Source organism: Engystomops pustulosus, chromosome 2 (assembly GCF_040894005.1).
Source record: "Engystomops pustulosus chromosome 2, aEngPut4.maternal, whole genome shotgun sequence".
NCBI classification, from domain to species: domain Eukaryota; kingdom Metazoa; phylum Chordata; class Amphibia; order Anura; family Leptodactylidae; genus Engystomops; species Engystomops pustulosus.
This window is the reverse complement of record NC_092412.1, coordinates 149,834,153-149,853,106: the sequence shown is the minus strand read 5'-3', so window position 1 is coordinate 149,853,106 and position 18,954 is coordinate 149,834,153. Positions and strand designations below refer to the sequence as shown.

Sequence of the window (18,954 nt, the reverse complement as noted above, 5' to 3'; positions counted from 1 at the left end):
TGACTTTTTCAATGCTTTTATTTTTAGCACTGTACAACCTTCTGATCACTTTTATTGAATTTTTAATATTTTTCAATATGGCAAAAAACTGCCATTTTCGACTTCTGGTACTATTATCCGTTATTCGTTTTTTGTTTTTTTTTTAATTCTTAATTTCTCCTCTTTCTGCTGTATTGATGTCCTCAGGACGCCAATGTGACTGAAAGATTTGAAAAAGCAGTTAGCAATACATTGTTGTGTAAATTGCTATGTTGGCACTAAATAAATAAATAAGCAAGTTTGTGTTGTAGTTTGGCACTTGCTCTCTAAAAGGTTCGCCATCACTGCTCTATATATTCATTACTTATGGGGGTGCTGCATATATTACCAGCAGTACCCAGAACCCATCTATAACTAAATACAGGGCATCAATTTCTTGCACTCAGTTGAGATTTATAAATTATATTGCTGCTTTCACTATAATTCTGCACAACATGAGTTAATACAAAAATACAACATTTATAAAGATACTCTTCTTTCAAGCATCCTTAGGCCGATTTGTTGCCATGGTAACACTTGTAAAAAGTGTGCTATGAAACCAGTCAAATGGACATTGGTAAAAGTGCCCCATGGAGAAAGGCACTTCTTCTGTATACCTCTTTGCCAGTCATACCCTTTTGGAAGAATCTTCCCTTTGTATCCATGGCTGCCTAGTTTAATATATTAAAGCAACGCTGAACGCATGTCTACTCTGTATAATGTCATGTTATATCATCTTTCATACATTTATTTTGCTCTGCATCTTAGAATATGAAACTGTTCTTTATTACAGCCCTGTCTACTGCTCCCGCTGTAAGCAGGCTATTATATTGCACAGTGTGTCCTTGTACAGATTAGCTCTGTGTCATTATACAGCACCCTGCAGTATAATGTTATTATATCAGTCTATTATCATATGCTTTCATGTCACTACTACATATTTTCTCATTAGCCTAACTTCAGTGATAATTTTTCAATTCTGTGTTACTATATTAAGGTCCTTTCAACACAGGACAGCTAGTAGCCTCCATTCACCTAAAACAAATACCTTGCAATTAGATGTATTTCTGTTCCATTGATAACAATAGCAGACATTTCCTTTTTACTAAGTGAGCAATTATGTGTCTACTGAATGGGTAAACTTTAAATAGAACTCAAATTGTAAAATTGTAGATACATAATCATGACTGGCCTTAAATTTTGTTTCCTCCCAATATGGTTAAAGAGATTGTTTTACATTAACAACCTAGAATTTATCTCACCGCTGGTGATAGGTCCTACTATAGTGATGTTAATAATGTGAAATTATAGTGATGTTATGGCTAAGAAAAAGTGGAATTAGGAACAAAGAGTTGGCATTTTGCCACAGGATTTTTAGAGAAAGTAGTACCTTATATACTCGAATATAAGCCTAGTTTTTCAGCACAAAAAATGTGCTGAAAAACCCAAACTCGGCTTATACTCGAGTCAAAAAAATAAATATATCTAAACTCACCTTTCCGGCGACCCCTGTATATCTTCTGTGCGATCTGTCCGGCAGTGGCGGCAGGCTGTATACACTGGGGCAGGGGCTGGCAGGCTATATACACTGGGGCAGGGGCTGGCAGGCTATATACACTGGGGCAGGGGCTGGCAGGCTATATACACTGGGGCAGGGGCTGGCAGGCTATATACACTGGGGCAGGGGCTGGCAGGCTATATACACTGGGGCAGGGGCTGGCAGGCTATATACACTGGGGCAGGGGCTGGCAGGCTATATACACTGGGGCAGGGGCTGGCTGGCTATATACACTGGGGCAGGGGCTGGCTGGCTATATACACTGGGGCAGGGGCTGGCTGGCTATATACTGGGGAGGCTGTGACCAATGCATTTCCCACCCTCGGCTTATACTCGAGTCAATAGGTTTTCCCAGTATTTTGTGGTAAAATTAGGGGCCTCGGCTTATACTCGGGTCGGCTTATACTCGAGTATATACGGTAATAATTTATAATTGAGTTCACACAAAAAAAAAACATTTTTTTTTATATATCACAGGTTATATTCTCCTGATTTAGATTGGGGTTAAAAAAGTCAAATTGGTGCATTATGTGTGGGATGGTGGGATTGTAGCAACAAAAAGAAATATTGGGAAAATATATTTGGTATCATGAAGAGAATATTTAGAATTTAATTGAATAAATGAGAAATTATGCCTTGCAATTTTGGGTGATATGGGTGAAATTGATGGCAGTGTGTCATATATACAAAGCAGTAATGAAGAAAACTTGAAGGTTTGTGATGATGAGAAACTACCTTTGGGGTAGATCAATTTCTACACGGGAGGAATAATATTCGATACAAGCTATGCGGTAACAAAGATAGTCACACTTAGATGAAGATTTCTCAGATATGGGATAAATGGATAAAGAAGTAATGCTAATTTGGACAAACAAAGGAAAGTATTTTTTTCTTTTTGATGTTTATTTATAGAAATGGAGAATATTTTTGGCTGAAGAAATTGGTATATGAGTATTGACATTGTAAATCAGCAAGGATAGAAAGAAAGTAAGATTAAAGGATATTAGTATAAAATGTTGTCAAACATGTAGATGGAAGGGGACAAAGAGGAGGGCGGGGGATTTTTTTTATCTAAGGGTTTCTTGTTCTTTTTTTTTCTTGCTTCGTCTTATCTCCTGGATAAGGAAAAGATTTGTATTAAAGCTCCTTTCGAGCTTCCTACAAGTAAACTAAGCTCCGCTGGAGCTAACTACAAGTCAACTAAAGATGGATTAACTGGAAAACCACATAGGCACCAAACCTTCTTCTTTATAATAGAATAACTTGTATTTGCGGTCCCCTACTTAAGAACACGCAACTTACATGCGACCCCTAGTTAGAAACGGACCTCTGGATCTTGGTAATTTAGTGTATTTTTTCCTTAGGCTACAATAAACAGCTATAACAGTTATCAATGGTGTCTGTAATGAAGCTTTATTGTTAATCTTGGTTCTGATAACAATCCAACATTTTTAAAATCCAATTGTCACAGAGACCAAAAAAATTTGGCTGGGGTTACAATTATAAAATATACAGTTCTGACTTACATACAAATTCAACTATTATTTAACCACAACATAGCATTCTTTATATACTACTTACTTTATCATATACAATGGGCTCTGTATATGCTCTGTATAACAAAGTTGTGTTTATTTTTACAAAAACTTAAATAAAGTTAAATAAAAATAAAGTAATAAAAAAACAGCCACAGGCATAAAGTAATTTTCGCCGGTTCTTAAAGGCAAGAAGAGGGTCCATAGTTAACATCCTTAAATCTAGGGGTGGAGATGACTGTCAAACCAGATTGTGGAAGGTGATTGCTGGCATCTAGCAGTGTGGACGACCTCTCATCCTCCTGCTTGAACATGTATATATTTGTCTGGAGTAATAACTAACCAAATATTAAATAATTAAAGATGGCAGTTTGAAAAGTAGGTAGAGTAAGAAGTAATTGAACAGTGAACCATTGGTCTTGGTAAATGGTAAAGAGGATGGAATTTCCAATAGGAAAAAATAGTTGGTATGATAGGGAGACAATGGCCCAGATATATTATTGTGTCTGCACCAGTTTTTTGTCAACATTTGCATGAAAAAATGTTTTTGGAGCTTGCACATGAATTTGCAATGTTCGTGCACCACAATTCTGTTGCAATTGCATTTTGTCAGAAACTTTTTAATACAGTGCACTAAAAGGGGCGTGGTAGTGTCTGTTACTAGTTCGTGCCACATTTTTAACTGAGATGCAACACAATTCTGGTGCAATAGCATAAAGCAAAGTTCACCAAGACAAAATAGATTAAACTGTTTGCATTTCCTGAAAACTGACTGGTTCAACTAAGAGCATGCGCCACTATTAACCCCTTAACGCTCTGCGCCGTAGCTCTACGGCGCAGAGGTATAAGGAGTGTATGAAGAGGGCTCACGGGCTGAAACCTCTTCATACAAAGGTGGGGGTTTTTGCATATTGCGCGCGGGCGCCGCCATCTTCGTTACGATCGACGCGCCCCCGAACGTCATCGGGGGCGGCGATCGGTTTCCATGGTAGCCTCGGGTCTTCGTTTGACCCGAGGATACATGGCTTCTGCATATCCATTACAATGAGTTTGTGGCTCATTGTAATGTATAGTGTGCAAAATTGCCATATATTGCAATACAGAAGAAAAAAAAGTTTAAAAAAAAAATAAAATAAATAAAATATTAAAAGTTCAAATCACCCCCCTTTCCCTAGAACGGATATAAAACATAATAAACAGTAAAAATCACATATTACGTGTGTATAAACATATTAGGTATCGCCGCGTCCCAAAAATGCCCGATCTATCAAAATATAAAAGCGGTTACGGCCAGCGGTGACCTCCGAGACGGAAAATGGCGCCCAAATGTCCGAAATGCGACTTTTACACCTTTTTACATCAAAAAATGAAATAAAAAATGATCAAAATGTCGCACAGACCTCAAAATGGTAGCAATGAAAATGTTGCATCAAATCATCAAAAAATGACACCTCACACATCTCCGTGTACTAAAGTATGAAAAAGTTATTAGCGCCAGAAGATGGAAACATTTTTTTTTCTTTTTTGTACACATTCGTTTAATTTTTGAAAATGTATTAAAACACAATAAAACCTGTATAAATTTGGTATCACCGCGATCGCACCGAACCAAAGAATAAAGCTGAGGTGTTATTTTGAGTGCACAATCAAAGTCGAAAAAACTGAGCCCACAAGAACGTTTTTTTTTTCAGTTTTTCCACATTTGGAATTTTTTTTCAGCTTCGCAGTACACGGCATGTTAAAATAAATAACATTACGGGAAAAAGTTATGGATTTTTGAAGTTGGAGAGCGAGAAATGAGCGGAAAAACCCTGCGTCCTTAAGGGGTTAAATAATATGTTGCAACTTGCACAAAGAAAGTTCAAACTAAAAATAGACTCATTGCACCACTTTTTGTATATCTGGGTTGAGTTTATGTTGAGTTTGAAATGGAAATAGAGAGAGAAGTTTTGTGTTACTTGTCCGTTTGTTCTTGGGGACTTGTTGTCTAGGGATTTGCATACACCTTATGTATAGAAAAGTAGATATATTTTAAATGCATGTTATAATTGAGATTTTATTATGTTATTGTTTAAGTGTGTAATAAAGATTTGAATTAAAAAAAAAATATTGAGCCTCCAATATTCTCCAAAGTCTTTTCTTTTTTTTTCCAGGTTTTGAACTTGTTTGTTTTATCTTAAAGGTGGATATATCAGACAGCTGAGTCTATGGGTTTTTTTGCATCTTTTTAGTCACTCAAAAGTCACTTCTGAGACTAAACTAAAGTTTTTCCTACACCTGATCTGGACTTCAGTTTATTGGTGACTTTTTAACCACAATTTGCACCAAAATTGCAACTTTTTTATATTTTCACATATTGCAAAGATATATCCAGATAGATTCCAAAGATATATCAGGCGCAACATTAAAAAATTTTGTGCCAAAGAAAGCCTCAAAAATAAGAGAAAAAAGAGAAAATTCTAAGATAAATGAATCCCAATGACAACTAATATCATAGTACTGGTATTAGTACCATTATTTACAGGTCCAAACTCCAACAATGTTGATGTAGAAGACAAAATACAGAAGACAAAAAAAACCCAAAAAAAGCAGATGTTGTTTGACTTGTAATGGGGACAATTTTCACCCATCCTGCAGAAAAGAGTTCCATAGTCTAACTTCTTTTACACTAAAGGATTTCCATTTATAACGGTGGTGAACTGCCTCTCCTCTAGGTGCCTTGTTTTACGTTGTAAGGCCTCACAGGAACTTATGAGGTCTTGTGATCCAGCCACACAATTTGAAGCTGGATCACGGCCACCATATTCGTCTATAGCATCCGGTCACAGTGCGTGAGAACACGCTGTCTCAGCTTATCGTGACTGGGCCACAATCCTTAAAGGGGTATTCCGGGAATATGAACATCTGACACAAAAACCCATGATGATATAAATAAATGAAGTCATTAGTCACAAAAAGGAGCTTAAATAGTTTGATTTTATGATTTACAAAATGTATTGCCTCTCTTAAGTAGGTGGAGTTATCACTAAGATGGCCGCCACTGGAAGCTCCAAGTTCCATGATTCTTTAGTTCTCAGTAACTCCTCCTCCCTCTTATCTGTTGCTCCCAATGATGATATAACAGACTTTCTTGCTCTGTTACCATGATAATGATGTGTAACTGCCATCACTACAACACTGGCCATACTGGATACACTTCAACCAACCAACTACAGCCAAACGTAGTAGTGATCACATGACCTGCCCAGGCAGGTGCAGGACATGTGAGGTGGACATGTGACCAGCGGCCATCTTCTGTCCTGTGTCTGCTCCGCAATGGACCACGCGGAGGAAGTGAACGGACTGATTAAAGGGCCAGTAGCATTTTAATTCTTCATTACAGTCTATGTCACCAGCATTTTCTGCTAACTGGAACAAAATTTTCAATAACAACTAACTAATTAGCTTATATTTTGAGTACCCATTTGTATATGAATTATGCTTATTCCTGGAATACCCCTTTAATATAGCACATATTCAATATTATGCTGTTTTCAGCTTCGGATGATCGGCTTTCAATGGAGATGGGAGGGGTAAGGAGCATTCAACCCTCCTCAATCCTGCACATTTCTGTACATTCATGTGCATGAGGCCTCACAGGCCTAGGAGAAAACAGATCAATGAAAAGATCTCTGTACCGTTCATTTAAGTATTGGTACATTGTAACTAGATTGTTCTGTAAATGTCTTTTTTCTAAACTGAATAAGTGAACTGTCACTGAAAAAGTAAAGTCTTAGAATATTAGCATGGCTAATAAAATAGGTTGTTCTGCCAATGTATTGTCAGAATTCATTTTTATGTTTATTAATTGTTAAAATACCATTCATTGGGGGATATTTATCAGGGATTCAGGGCTGCTTGTCTACCACAATAGACTATGCATAAAGTCATGGATAAGTATGAGACATAGTAGAAAGTGGTATACACTGAGATAAAACACATATACGTGATATTTTAAGCAGGGACGGTTCTAGACAAAGTGGGGCCCTGGGCAAAACTAAAGGTGGGGCCCCAAAATAAAACTATTTTATGACCAGTCACAGCCAGTAAGAGGCTCCCTTTATTATGGTAAAAAAAAAAACTGTAATATGGGCAAATTTTATAGGAGATAGATGATAGGGAGACGATGGGCAGCACCGTGGCTCAGTGGTTAGCACTACAGCCTTGCAGCGCTGGTCAAGATCTGCATAGAGTTTGCATGTTCTCTCTGTGTTTGCGTGGGTTTACTCCAGGTCCTCCGGTTTCCTCCCACACTCCAAAAAATGACTGGTAGGTTAAATAGATTGTGAGCGCCATTGGGGACAGGGACTGATCGGGCAAGCTCTATGCTGCGCTGCGTAATCTGTGTGCGCTATATAAATAAAGGATTATTAATTATAATTATTATTATTGAAGATAAATATGAAAGATGATAGAGATTTCTAGATGCAGAACTATAATATAGATGATATATACAGTAGATGGATATGAGAGATAAATACAGTAGAAGAGAAATAGAAGATTGATTGAAAGATAGAGAAAAAGAAAAATATATACATGGTCAGATTATATGAGATAGATAACTAGACACATAGACAGGAGATAGATGATGAGCATCTTCACCCGGGAATTCAACCAAGGAGTATTACCTAGAGATGAGCGAGCACTAAAATGCTCGGGTGCTCGTTATTCGGTACAAACTTTTCCTGAAGCTCGAGTGCTCGTACCGAATAACGAGCCCCATTTAAGTCAAATGTTCTTACAAGCAAAACATCTGGAAACATGTGTAATGTGTTGAAGAACAGTTTAAACACTGTTCTTCACTGTCTTTTATTAATTTAATGCTCGAACTCGAGCCGAAGAGATACTCGTCCGAGTAACGAGCTGGTCCGAGTATGCTAATACTCGACCGAGCAGTATACTCGGACGAGTATACTCGCTCATCTCTAGTATTAACCCTTTCACCGCCCGGCATTTCTGGACATTTTATCGCGTTTTTTAGGTTTAAAAATAAAATTACAGCAAAAATAATAAAAGTAAACCCAACAAACCATATATTTTCTGAAAGCAGACACTTGCCCCATTTTCAAAATTGCATTAAAGAGTTTAAAGACATAGTCGCCTTCATGCAATTTTGATTCAACTGAAACATTTTATAAAAAATACTTAAAATTTGATTTTGATGGCAAAAAATGTGCTCCAGACAGAAAATATTTACCTTCACATCTCCTAAATGTAATAGATGGACATACGTACAGTTCACAAATGCCTCATATTTATATGTTCACATAAATAAATCCACATAATATCACTAAAACTGAAATAACTAAATATTTGCTTTACAGCTACAAATTTTAAGTCCTAAAAAATATAGCAATAAAACAGATTAAAAAGTAAAGGCGCCATAAAACCTATAGAATTTTGAAAGCAGACTACCAGGCGATGCATTTGGCAATTAACATTCAAAATTTCCTCTAAAATATGTATAAATCCAGAATTCTTATATAAAGAAAATATACTTTCCTAAAACAGTAAGATGTGTGGAGATCATACATACCCCACACATGTATTTTCACCAAAATATGCGGCAAAGGGAAAGTTAAATCCACAGGAGACACCAAACTATTTTTGCAGAAAATTGCACTGAGCGTCACACAGATCTATCGTTGTTTGCTCCCTTACACAATAGTAACACAAATAATAACTATATATCCATAAACCCCTCTAATGAGATAACAAAAGTCACGTTTAGATGTGCGCCGATGTATTAGCTGCACAATAACAGAACCCTCGGCGCTTCATAAGAATGAGAGTGAGAACGTCATAACATAGGTGTAAATAATGGAGGATGGTGTGAAATAAAAACTCTATTCCAGAACATGTGTGTGTGTTTTTGGTTACATATAACTTTATGGACATGTTCTGGGTTGCGGTCAATTTTCTAAAAAAACAAACAAAAAGCTATCACGAAATAAAAGGCAGTAAGAGAGAAAGTGTGTTCTTAGATACTTCTGGATAGGAGAGGGTTGAAAACATAAACATTAGTTGATTTTATTCCTTATCAGAATGTAGTAACATGTAAAGTGAATATTTCCATTATCTGTGAGTTGCAGCAGCTCCTGTGTGCAGCAAATTCTTCCTGTAGCCTGATGGCTAAGAATCTGGAGGGGGGCACACTTCAGGGGGCTGTATCTTTGGCTCCGTGACATATAGAACCTCACTTCTTTTTTCCTATGAAAGAAGATAGGTTCCTCTTTTATATGAATCTAAATGTTTCTAAGGTTCAGGAAAACGGAGCTATTAACTGTTAAACTGCCATCAGAAGTAATTTTTCTATATTAAAAATGGCACCTGATATTCTTACTTTAAACCTGAATATCTCTGGATCCATGGCACCTAGAAACAAAATTCAATATTCATTTAAAAGAAAAAATTCTCCTCTTTCAGGGGGCCTGGGAAATTGCCCACTTTGCCTACCCATAGCACCGGCCCTGATTTTAAGTCCCTTCCTGGAGCTTCTGGAGACCGAGTGCCCAAACAACAACCAAAATCCACTTATTTACCGTGAAGTGCCAACATTTTAGGCAGTAACTTATTGCTACCCGTTCTTCAACATCTTTCAAATATATTGGCCGCCTGAGGCCACCAATACAGTTGAAAGAAGAAGGCAAATTCAGACTCTCATTGTAGCTTCTCTCCAGGGTGTCTCTGTACAGGAAGAATGCTAGGTCCATCAGGAGGATCTCAAAAGATAATGAAGTTCTGTCAACACCTTCTCACTTTTCCCGAAGTTCCAAAGAGCTTTAAAACAGTTCCAAAGAGCTTTAATACAGCACATCTTTTAAGTTGCCTGGGACTGCAGGAAGATTCAGTGTTTGGTGAACCGGGGCGGTGGTTGAGTGTCCACAGAAAGGGCTCTGAGTGCCACCTCTGGCGCCCGTGCCATAATTTCGCCACCACTGTCATAGACTATTGTATTTTATACATATTATACCTATTGGTTTGTAAAATGGGTGGTTCACACTCCAAGTACACCATTCATAATTGGGGAGATTTATCATAAGTGGAGTTGAAACAAGCAGAGTTTGAAAAAGAGGAGTCCACAGAACTGTAAGTAATCCTCATTTTATATCTCTTGATTTATATACTCATCACAGTTTTGTAATTAGGATATGGCTAGCAAGATTGGTGGTATGCTCCAGTGCACACTCTGCCGCATGTATACACTGCTGGAGCAGGGGTTCCAGGGTGAATACTGCTGCGACAGATGTGCCAATATTTTTTTACTGGAAGCTCATGTTAGCGATCTGGAGGAAGATATTGCACGTCTGCGAGCAATCGAAAATCTTGAGAGGAGTAGGCTGCTCACTGAACAAGCAATAAGCGGGGTAGAAGTGGAGGGTGGATAGGAAAGCCAGCAGGGCCAGGCGGGTAGCTGGGTTACTGTAAATAGAGGGGGTAGAAAGGAGTTCAGGAAAAGGAAGGCCAATTCTGACTCTGAACATCCAAGCAAAATTTCAAAATTGTCAGTGTCAGAAATGGCAGCCATAGCGGATTCTGCTCTCCCTAACAGCCGGGGGAGCAGACCAGCTCCCAGGTGGATGGGAGTGCAGGTAGGCGAAGGCAGCCAAGACTGCCTCAACCAAATGCTTTGCTGTCTCCCAGGTGCCAGGGTTCGGCATGTGGTGGAAAGGGTGGTTAAATTACTGGGAGGGGCTTGGGATGACCCTGCTGTCGTGGTCCATGTTGGTACCAGTGACAGAGTAGATGGTAGTTGGAGAGGCCTGAAGAATAATTTTAAAGAATTAGGTTTAAAGATTCAGGGAAGGACCTCCAAGGTAGCATTCTCCGAAATTCTACCTGTGCCATGCGCTACACAGAGCAAACAGCGGGAGCTCAGGGAGTTAAATGCTTGGCTCAGATCCTGGTGTGGAGCAGAATAATTTGGGTTCCTAGAGCACTGGGCTGCCTTTTTATTGGGGTACAAGCTGTATTCCGCAGATAACTTGCACCTAAATGGAAGGGGAGCTGCTGTGCTGGGGGAGAAGATCCTAGCATGGGTGGCGGAGCATTTAAACTAGGATCGGGGGAGGAGGAAAAGGAAGACACAAAAGGGGTAGACAGGTCAAAGAGGGGGTAGCCTAAGTTGGTGGGTGGTGAAGTGGGCGGTGTATGGGGGACTAGGGCAGTGGATAAGGAGATCCACAAGTTACAAAACAATAGTGAGGATATATGTGGCAGTAAGATTACTATAAATCAGATAAATAACTGTGGAAAATTAAAGTGCATGTTCACAAATGCCAGAAGTATCACAGGCAAAATGGGTGAGAGCTTGAGGCTCTGGTATTAGAGGAATAGTTAGATGTTGTTGATGTAGCGGAGACATGGCTCGATGCATCACATGATTAGGGTGCTAATATTCAAGGTTTTACACTCTTTCAGAAAGACAGGGCAAATTGGAGGGGATGTTTGAAACTTTGTGGGTTGAAATTCAAAACCAGGAGAGCCTTGAGAAAATTATTTTTGGTGTAATTTATAGACCCCTTAACATCTCTGAGGAAATAGAGGGTTGCCTATATAAACAGATGGAGCAGGCTGCACATGAGGGGCCAGTAGTGATAATAGGAGACTTTAACTTTCCAAATATAAATTGGGGTCAGTGCTCTTCTTCATCTGTGAAGGGGAGACATTTTATCAACTTTCTGCAGGATAATTTTATGGTGCAGCTTGTAGAAGATCCCACAAGAGGTGATGCATTGTTGGACCTTGGGATTTCTAACAATGTGGAGATTGTCCAAAATGTCAGTGTCCGGGAAACCCTTGGGAACAGTGATCATAACATAATTATTTTCCTCTTAAACTGTAAAAAGCAAAAACAGGTCGGAAAATCGAACACTTTGAATTTTATGAGGGCTAATTTCCTGAAATTCAGGGCTGCACTACAGGATATAGACTGGGATCAAATACTGTCACATGAGGATAATAATGTTAAATGGGAGAAATTCAAATCTATCCTGGGTCATTATACTTCCAAATTTATAGGTAACAAGTAAAGATGGGCTGGATTACACCCTGCGTGGCTCACAGCTACAGTTAAAGGGGCAATTAATGATAAAAAGAGGGAATTCAAAAAAAATATAAATCTGACGAGACACCTGAGACTTTCAATACTTATAAAAAACTTACCAGAATTAGCAAAAAGGAAATCAAATCAAACAAACTACAAAATGAAAGAAAGGTGGCTAAAGATAGCTAAACAAATCCTAAGAATTTTATTAAGTATATCAATGCAAAAAATTGGGTCAGAGAGGGTTGGACCCCTTTATTTGGAAAATGGGGCATCAGTGACTGGAGACCAAGAGAAGGCGGAGATACTTAATAGGTTTTTTATCTCCGTTTATATGATAGAAGAAAGAACTTCTGACGTGGTTGGTGCCAGTGCGGGTCATGCATCCTGTGATGAACTAGACTGGCTGAATGTAGACATGATCCAATCGAAGCTCAATAAAATCAGTGTGTACAAGGCTCCTGGACCAGATGGGTTACACCCCAGAGTTCTTAAAGAACTCAGTTCTGTCATTGCTGTACCGCTGTCTAAAATCTTCAGGGATTCCGTAATGTCAAATAGTATAATTAGTGACAGCCAGCATGGGTTTACTAAGAATAGAAGCTGTCAGACTAACCTGATCTGCTCCTATGAAGAGGTGAGCAGATGTCTGGATGGAGGAGCTGCTGTGGATATTGTGTTCTTGGACTTTGCAAAGGCATTTGACACTGTCCCTCATTGCCAACTGATGGGTAAAATAAGGTACTGTATATTGGTTTGGCAGGAATCATTTGCAATTGGATTGAAAACTGGCTGAAGAGTTGTGGTCAATAATTGGTTCGGCCTCACCTGGAATATGCTGGTATCCAGTTCTGGGCATAAAAAGGTTGCCCTGGAGCTGTAGAGGGTTCAACGTAGAGCCACAAAAATGATAAGGGGTATGGAGCTTCTCAGTTATGAGGAAAGGTTAAAACAACTAGATTTATTCAGTTTTTAGACGACTATGAGGAGACATGATTAATTTATATAAATATATGAATGGACCATACAAAAAATATGGTGGTAAGTTGTTTCAGATTAAATCAAATCAAAAGACGAGGGGGCACTGTCTTCGTCTGGAGAGGCGACAGGGCTTCTTTACTATGAGAACTGTCAATCTGTGGAATATCCTGCCTCAGGCGCTTCAAGAAGGGTCTAGATGCCTTTTTACACCTAAATAACATTCATGATTATGTTAAATAGAATTGTTTCTTCTAAATCCCTTCCTCATCCAATCCCTCCCCTTACTTGGTAGAACTTGATGGACATGTGTCTCTTTTAACCGTATAAACTATTGTGAAATATGGTGTAATACCTTATCTGATGCTTTCTAAGTATTTTTATTAGATCTACTTGGGGAATAACATCAAAGGCAAAATGTTACAGCTTCAAGCTAATGGTTTTCTCATAATTTCCATCAGAGAAATTTTCCTCCAAACATGAAAACTACAATTCGGGACATTTGTCAATGTGTCACACATTAGACAAGTTCAGGGTATGACTAGACAGTCTAATGCTGCATCTAATTTATCACTATGTCTTATTCTTGATGATAAATCTGCTGTAATTTTAGTCTGTTGAGTATACTATCCCACTAGAATATCAACAAAAAAATATGATGATTATAATTAGGGAACAGCAATAACAACATTTTCTGAAGGTTACAACAGTCACCAAACAGTAGGAAGTGTACAAGCCTTTGGTTTAAATGACTTCTGTGACCACAGGACACCACTAATTTCTCACACCGCTCTGGTCTTTTGGTCCACTCTTCTTCCAATCTTTTCCACTGCTCTGTGACTCTGGTTTCTTGGCCGTAAAGGATTTTCCATACGTTCTACTGTATTAGGTTTACAGGACTCTGGTCTGACCATTTCAGTATTTCAATGTTTTCTGTTTCAAGGAACTGCTTTAACCATTTCACAGTGTGACAGGGAGCATTGTTCTGAATTAAAATTGCTGGCTGATTGAGTGAAGAATGCAAGGAAGGAACCATGTGTTGTTGAAGATGGTTCTGATATACACTTGCATTCCCTCTGCCATGCAGCTGTATGTAAGGTCCAACATCTGCTGCAGAAAACATTCTCCAAACCATGACACTTCCATCTATACACAATTTGTGTTCCCTCTTTCACAAGTTTGTTGACAAACATAATGGGGCACATTTACTTACCCGGTCCAGTCGCGATCCAGCGGCGCGTTCTCTGCACTGGATTCGGGTCCGGCCGGGATTTAATAAGGTAGTTCCTCTGCCGTCCACCAGGTGGCGCTGCTGCGCTGAAAAGCATTTTAACGCGCCGGAATTCACCGAGGCCGTCTGAGTGAAGGTAAGCGGGTCCCGAGCGCCACATTTTCGGTTCTTAAATGCGGCGGTTTTTCCGAATACGTCGGGTTTTCGTTCGGCCACGCCCCCCGATTTCCGTCGCGCGCATGCCGGCGCCGATGCGCCACAATCCGATCGCGTGCGCCAAAATCCCGGGGCAATTCAGGTACAATCGGCGCAAATCGGAAATATTCGGGTAACACGTCGGGAAAACGCGAATCGGGCCCTTAGTAAATGACCCCCAATGTTTCCCATCGCACCCAATTAAATGAAACTTGCCTTTATAACTAAAATGATATGTAGACCACTTTTCTTCTGTCCACACAACATGCTCTTTAGAAAAGATGTCTAGTCTTTTGATTCTCTCTGCTAATGAAAGTTTTGGTCACTGCTGAGTGGGCTTTTCAGTTCACACTGCATGACGAGACATATCTTTACCCTGTTCAGTGCCGAACTTCAGAGCAATTCCAGGTGCAGGGTTGAAGCGATTACGTGCAGTTTCTCCACATTATCCTGTCCTCTCTTGTATTAGTCTTTTGAGGGCAAGGGTTTCTTGTAGGGCTTGAATGAGTTTGTGATGTTGTAAAGATGCAATATTTTAGAAATCACAAACTTGGATTGACTAACTTCTCTTTCTATGACTGATATGGTAACCCTTTAGCCTTTATCTTGACAACCTGCTATTGGAGGGTTTCAGTCTCTGTGGAACACTATACCATTTTTGCAAAGTGAAAACTGTAAAGTTAGGCTACCAGATAAATAGAGGTTATTAGATAATTAATTAAATTAGCACCAGGTACCAGATTAACACCTGTAACTTGCAGGTATCCTAAATAATTCTCTCATTTTTATTAGTGTGGCTCAGCTGGTAGTAATGGGGCAGACTTGGGATGTGGCTGTGGGCATGCAAAAGTACCCACCCCATTAGCGAAAGGGCAGGCCCACATAAAAAGGAGGGGGGTGCAAGTCCCTTATAAACCCAAGACAGTCTTGCACATATTGTGGCCAGTAACAATGCTGGTGGGGAAATACTTTTGCTTTAATTAGCCAAATCACAGGCTTCTATAGCATATCTAGCCCTGATGAAACGTTCTGCTTTTCTGGGATGTGGAAAAGCCTCAAGTTTAATGAGAAATTAATTTAAGTAGTGCAATGATGAAAAATATGCAGGCACTACCTACTTAGCCAGTTTTCTGTTAGACAGTATGTCAGATATTTGGTGAAAACCAGGATATACTTAACAGGGAGAAGATACAACTAAGGTGTATATACCTTCCTCTCTCAGACTGACTATTACAGCAGGCTGGCCATTGCCTGATTGTTGTTGTTTAGTGACTCGAAATTTTAATTGTGACTCAAATAGTTTTTTCCCTTTTCAGAGAGTATTGCTTTATAAATCAGTGAGAACTGATTTACATTAAACTAATCACATTTACACTTTATCCAGTGCTTTAGAAGATACCGGTATATAATTTAAGAAATAAGCGTAAAATGCTGCTATTTTACCAATGTTAGGATATATTCAAATAGGACTACACAATGACCAAGACATTAAGGTAGTAGTGTGTTTGTCGCTAGTTTTGAACTCCAGTGTATATTTTACAACAAGACTAATGACCTAATAAAATATTATCCACTGAACACCCTCGATGCGCGTTTCGCCTTTAGCTGTGTCAATTAATCCCTGCATGTTCCTCATCAATTTCGTGATTTGGTCCATTATATTTGGCCTTCGGAGGTTTTTGGAAGGTTGGACAAATTAAAAAACCAAACCCACAATAAATTATGGGATTAGTGGCAATCAAATGAGGACCTGTATGTCATCTAACACTTTGTACTTCATTACAGGACCCCTTAAAAAAATTGTGTCAACTAAATAGAGTAGCGTCATTAATTGTATTATAATTGTTTTTCAATAAAGGTACCTTCTGTCATCTTCTACTTGAACACCAATGGAGTGAACCTCTCTTCTGCTCTTTCCTTCAGTGTCAGAGTCAGAGATTGTCTCTACCTGCAGAAAAAAAAAATCAATAAACAATTTGATGTTAACCACACCTGACTTTCCATCTATACTCTTATGGCAAAATTCATCTACAGTATTGCTGTATATTGTAAATTTGCTGGATCTGTAAAATTTCCTGCTGACAGCAGACTCTTTTACAGATCCTGCTATGCTATAGCAACTGGCCCACCGCTGACGTTACAGGTGGTGCCACCCAGATACAGGATGGTGGCACCCTTGATTTATGTGATGGTGGCACTTAAGGCAAACTGATTGCGGGAATGAGCTGTGGGCGTTAGCTAGGATACATCTGCAACTGATAACAATGACATTTCAATGTATTTATATTGTTTTTGGAGAAAATAAAGCCTTCTCAAGTCCATACACAGCATAAGCATTTAGCTTATGCTAAAGATTAACTCATTTCATTTATAAAGAATATTTAATTTCATATTTCAGCTCTATAAACAGATAAGTCTATCCAGTTAGGTTCCAGTGCTTATAATTGGTTAATTCATTAAAAACTTCTATTTATTTATCTGAATTTTGTGTAAGTACAGAGGGAAAGCTGGTCTAGCCTAACAAAACAGAAGGAAACATTTTTCTTTAATAAAGTATCTTACAAACTCTATTATTTTCTTCACTATTATTAATGAAAAGACTTACCTGTACACCAATAGATGGGCGCCATTTTCTTTGACGTGTGCCACCCTTTAGCTCCTCTCTTAATGGTAGGGCTTTACTGATCACAGTGGAAGGTTTGGGTGTAGCTCTGTGCTGGACAGTAGCCAGGTCCAAGGAAAGACCTCTAGACTTGGTTCCTTCCAGACTCTCACTAGAATTGCAGTGAACCTTGACATCTTTAGACCAAGGCAACCGCGTGGGCTCATTGTGCAGAAAGGTTTCATGGGTAGATTCTGTGCTACTCTGGGCTGTCACCGAGATGAGAGGCTTGGAAAGAAGACGTGGAGGGATAGGTGGTGGGGCTTTGCGGTAACTGAAGGCTGTAATAAATAAATATCAGTTAAAAAAAATGTTTAGTATTCCTGAGTGGTTACTACCATTTGGTTGAACATAAAATTAGATTCAAGATTTTAAAAATTATTTCTTATGCTTAAGAGACATCTAACACTTGTATATAATAAAAAAACCTAAATCTAGGACATGTCCCTAAACTGTCACATTTCATTTATATAACACAACATCTCCTATAGTTATGGCCCTGAAATGTGATTAGTTGTCATTAGTTCTTTAAGCAACAAACAATCCTTAAAATATGCGGATTTTGTAATTAGAAAAGCTCTGTAATGTAAGCTCATATGCATGAAAATAGTATGTTCCGTAATATATGTAAGGCTCTTTCCTAAAATAAAATGTGTATTAAAAGGGTATTTCCCATTGCAGATAAATGTGACAAACCATCTGTGTCCAATTGTTGAATTCCAAATATAGTTTAACCATGTCCCCGGCTGCAGTATCTATAAATCTTCACAGAACATCTGCTCTGATGTCTTAGTTTTCATACACACTGAAAACACTGCTTAATGTTTCCTACATTTTCTAAAGTATTTTTATTCCCTCCTCTTTTATTAGGCAGCAAGCTTGGTTGAATCATGTGAATTATTTCCTCTTCTGTGTGAATCAAAAAGCCTTATTTATGATAAAACGGTACCAATAAAAAAAACCTTTACCCTATACTAATAATTTTATGTGTCTTGCAATATACTATGTGGAACTGTGAATGGTACCATTTAAAACTCTTATCCTATGGAAAACAAGCTCTCAAATAGATGAGATACATCAATATGGGAGTGAAGACTAACAATGTATGTATTTACCCTAAATGTTAAGTAAAAGAAAAATACTTGGTTATATTGCTCATATCTTTTTTGTTGGCGTATTTGAATATTTGTGCAAAAATGTGTGACTTTTACACACACCCAGCAAAGTTCACAGCTATCTGTAAGTGTGAGTGTATGTAAAAGTCACAATTTTTATACAGATAAGCTCCATTGCTGAGCAGACGAAGGCAATGGAATGGTATGGATAACTCAAGATTTTTTTTTTAAGTTGTAAAAACCAAGTCTCATATTGCAAATATGAGACCCTCTAAGATAAATTGAACAAACCCAAAACCCAAATGAAAAAAAACTAGACAGGTACAATATCCCAGACTAAACATAAATAACAACCATGGTGCAAAAATTTGATTCTTTTACCAATTCCCCCCTAATCCTCTCCCCGAAAAAGAATCTGATATACTGATAAATTAGTATATCCACCCTGCAGTGTGCCAGTGGGGTTGGGGGACGGGAGGGGGAATTCAAACTGAGGTTCAGTATAACGGTCTTAATAAATTTCCCCCATTACATATATGACAAAATTCATAACTTCTTCTTGTATAAATAAGTAATG

General features: G+C 38.5%; 1 protein-coding gene across 8 annotated transcripts in view; it reads right to left on the bottom strand.

Moving 5' to 3' along the window:
• DLGAP3 (DLG associated protein 3) overlaps positions 1–18,954 on the bottom strand; it is a 292,505-nt gene that overhangs the window by 48,377 nt on the left and 225,174 nt on the right. For all 8 annotated transcript variants that reach the window (XM_072136868.1, XM_072136867.1, XM_072136866.1 and 5 more), the window contains 2 exons: positions 17,206–17,543; positions 16,463–16,548 (listed from right to left, as the gene is read on the bottom strand). In XM_072136868.1, the coding sequence (XP_071992969.1) occupies positions 16,463–16,548; positions 17,206–17,543 (424 nt within the window). The remainder of the gene's footprint in view (positions 1–16,462; positions 16,549–17,205; positions 17,544–18,954) is intronic.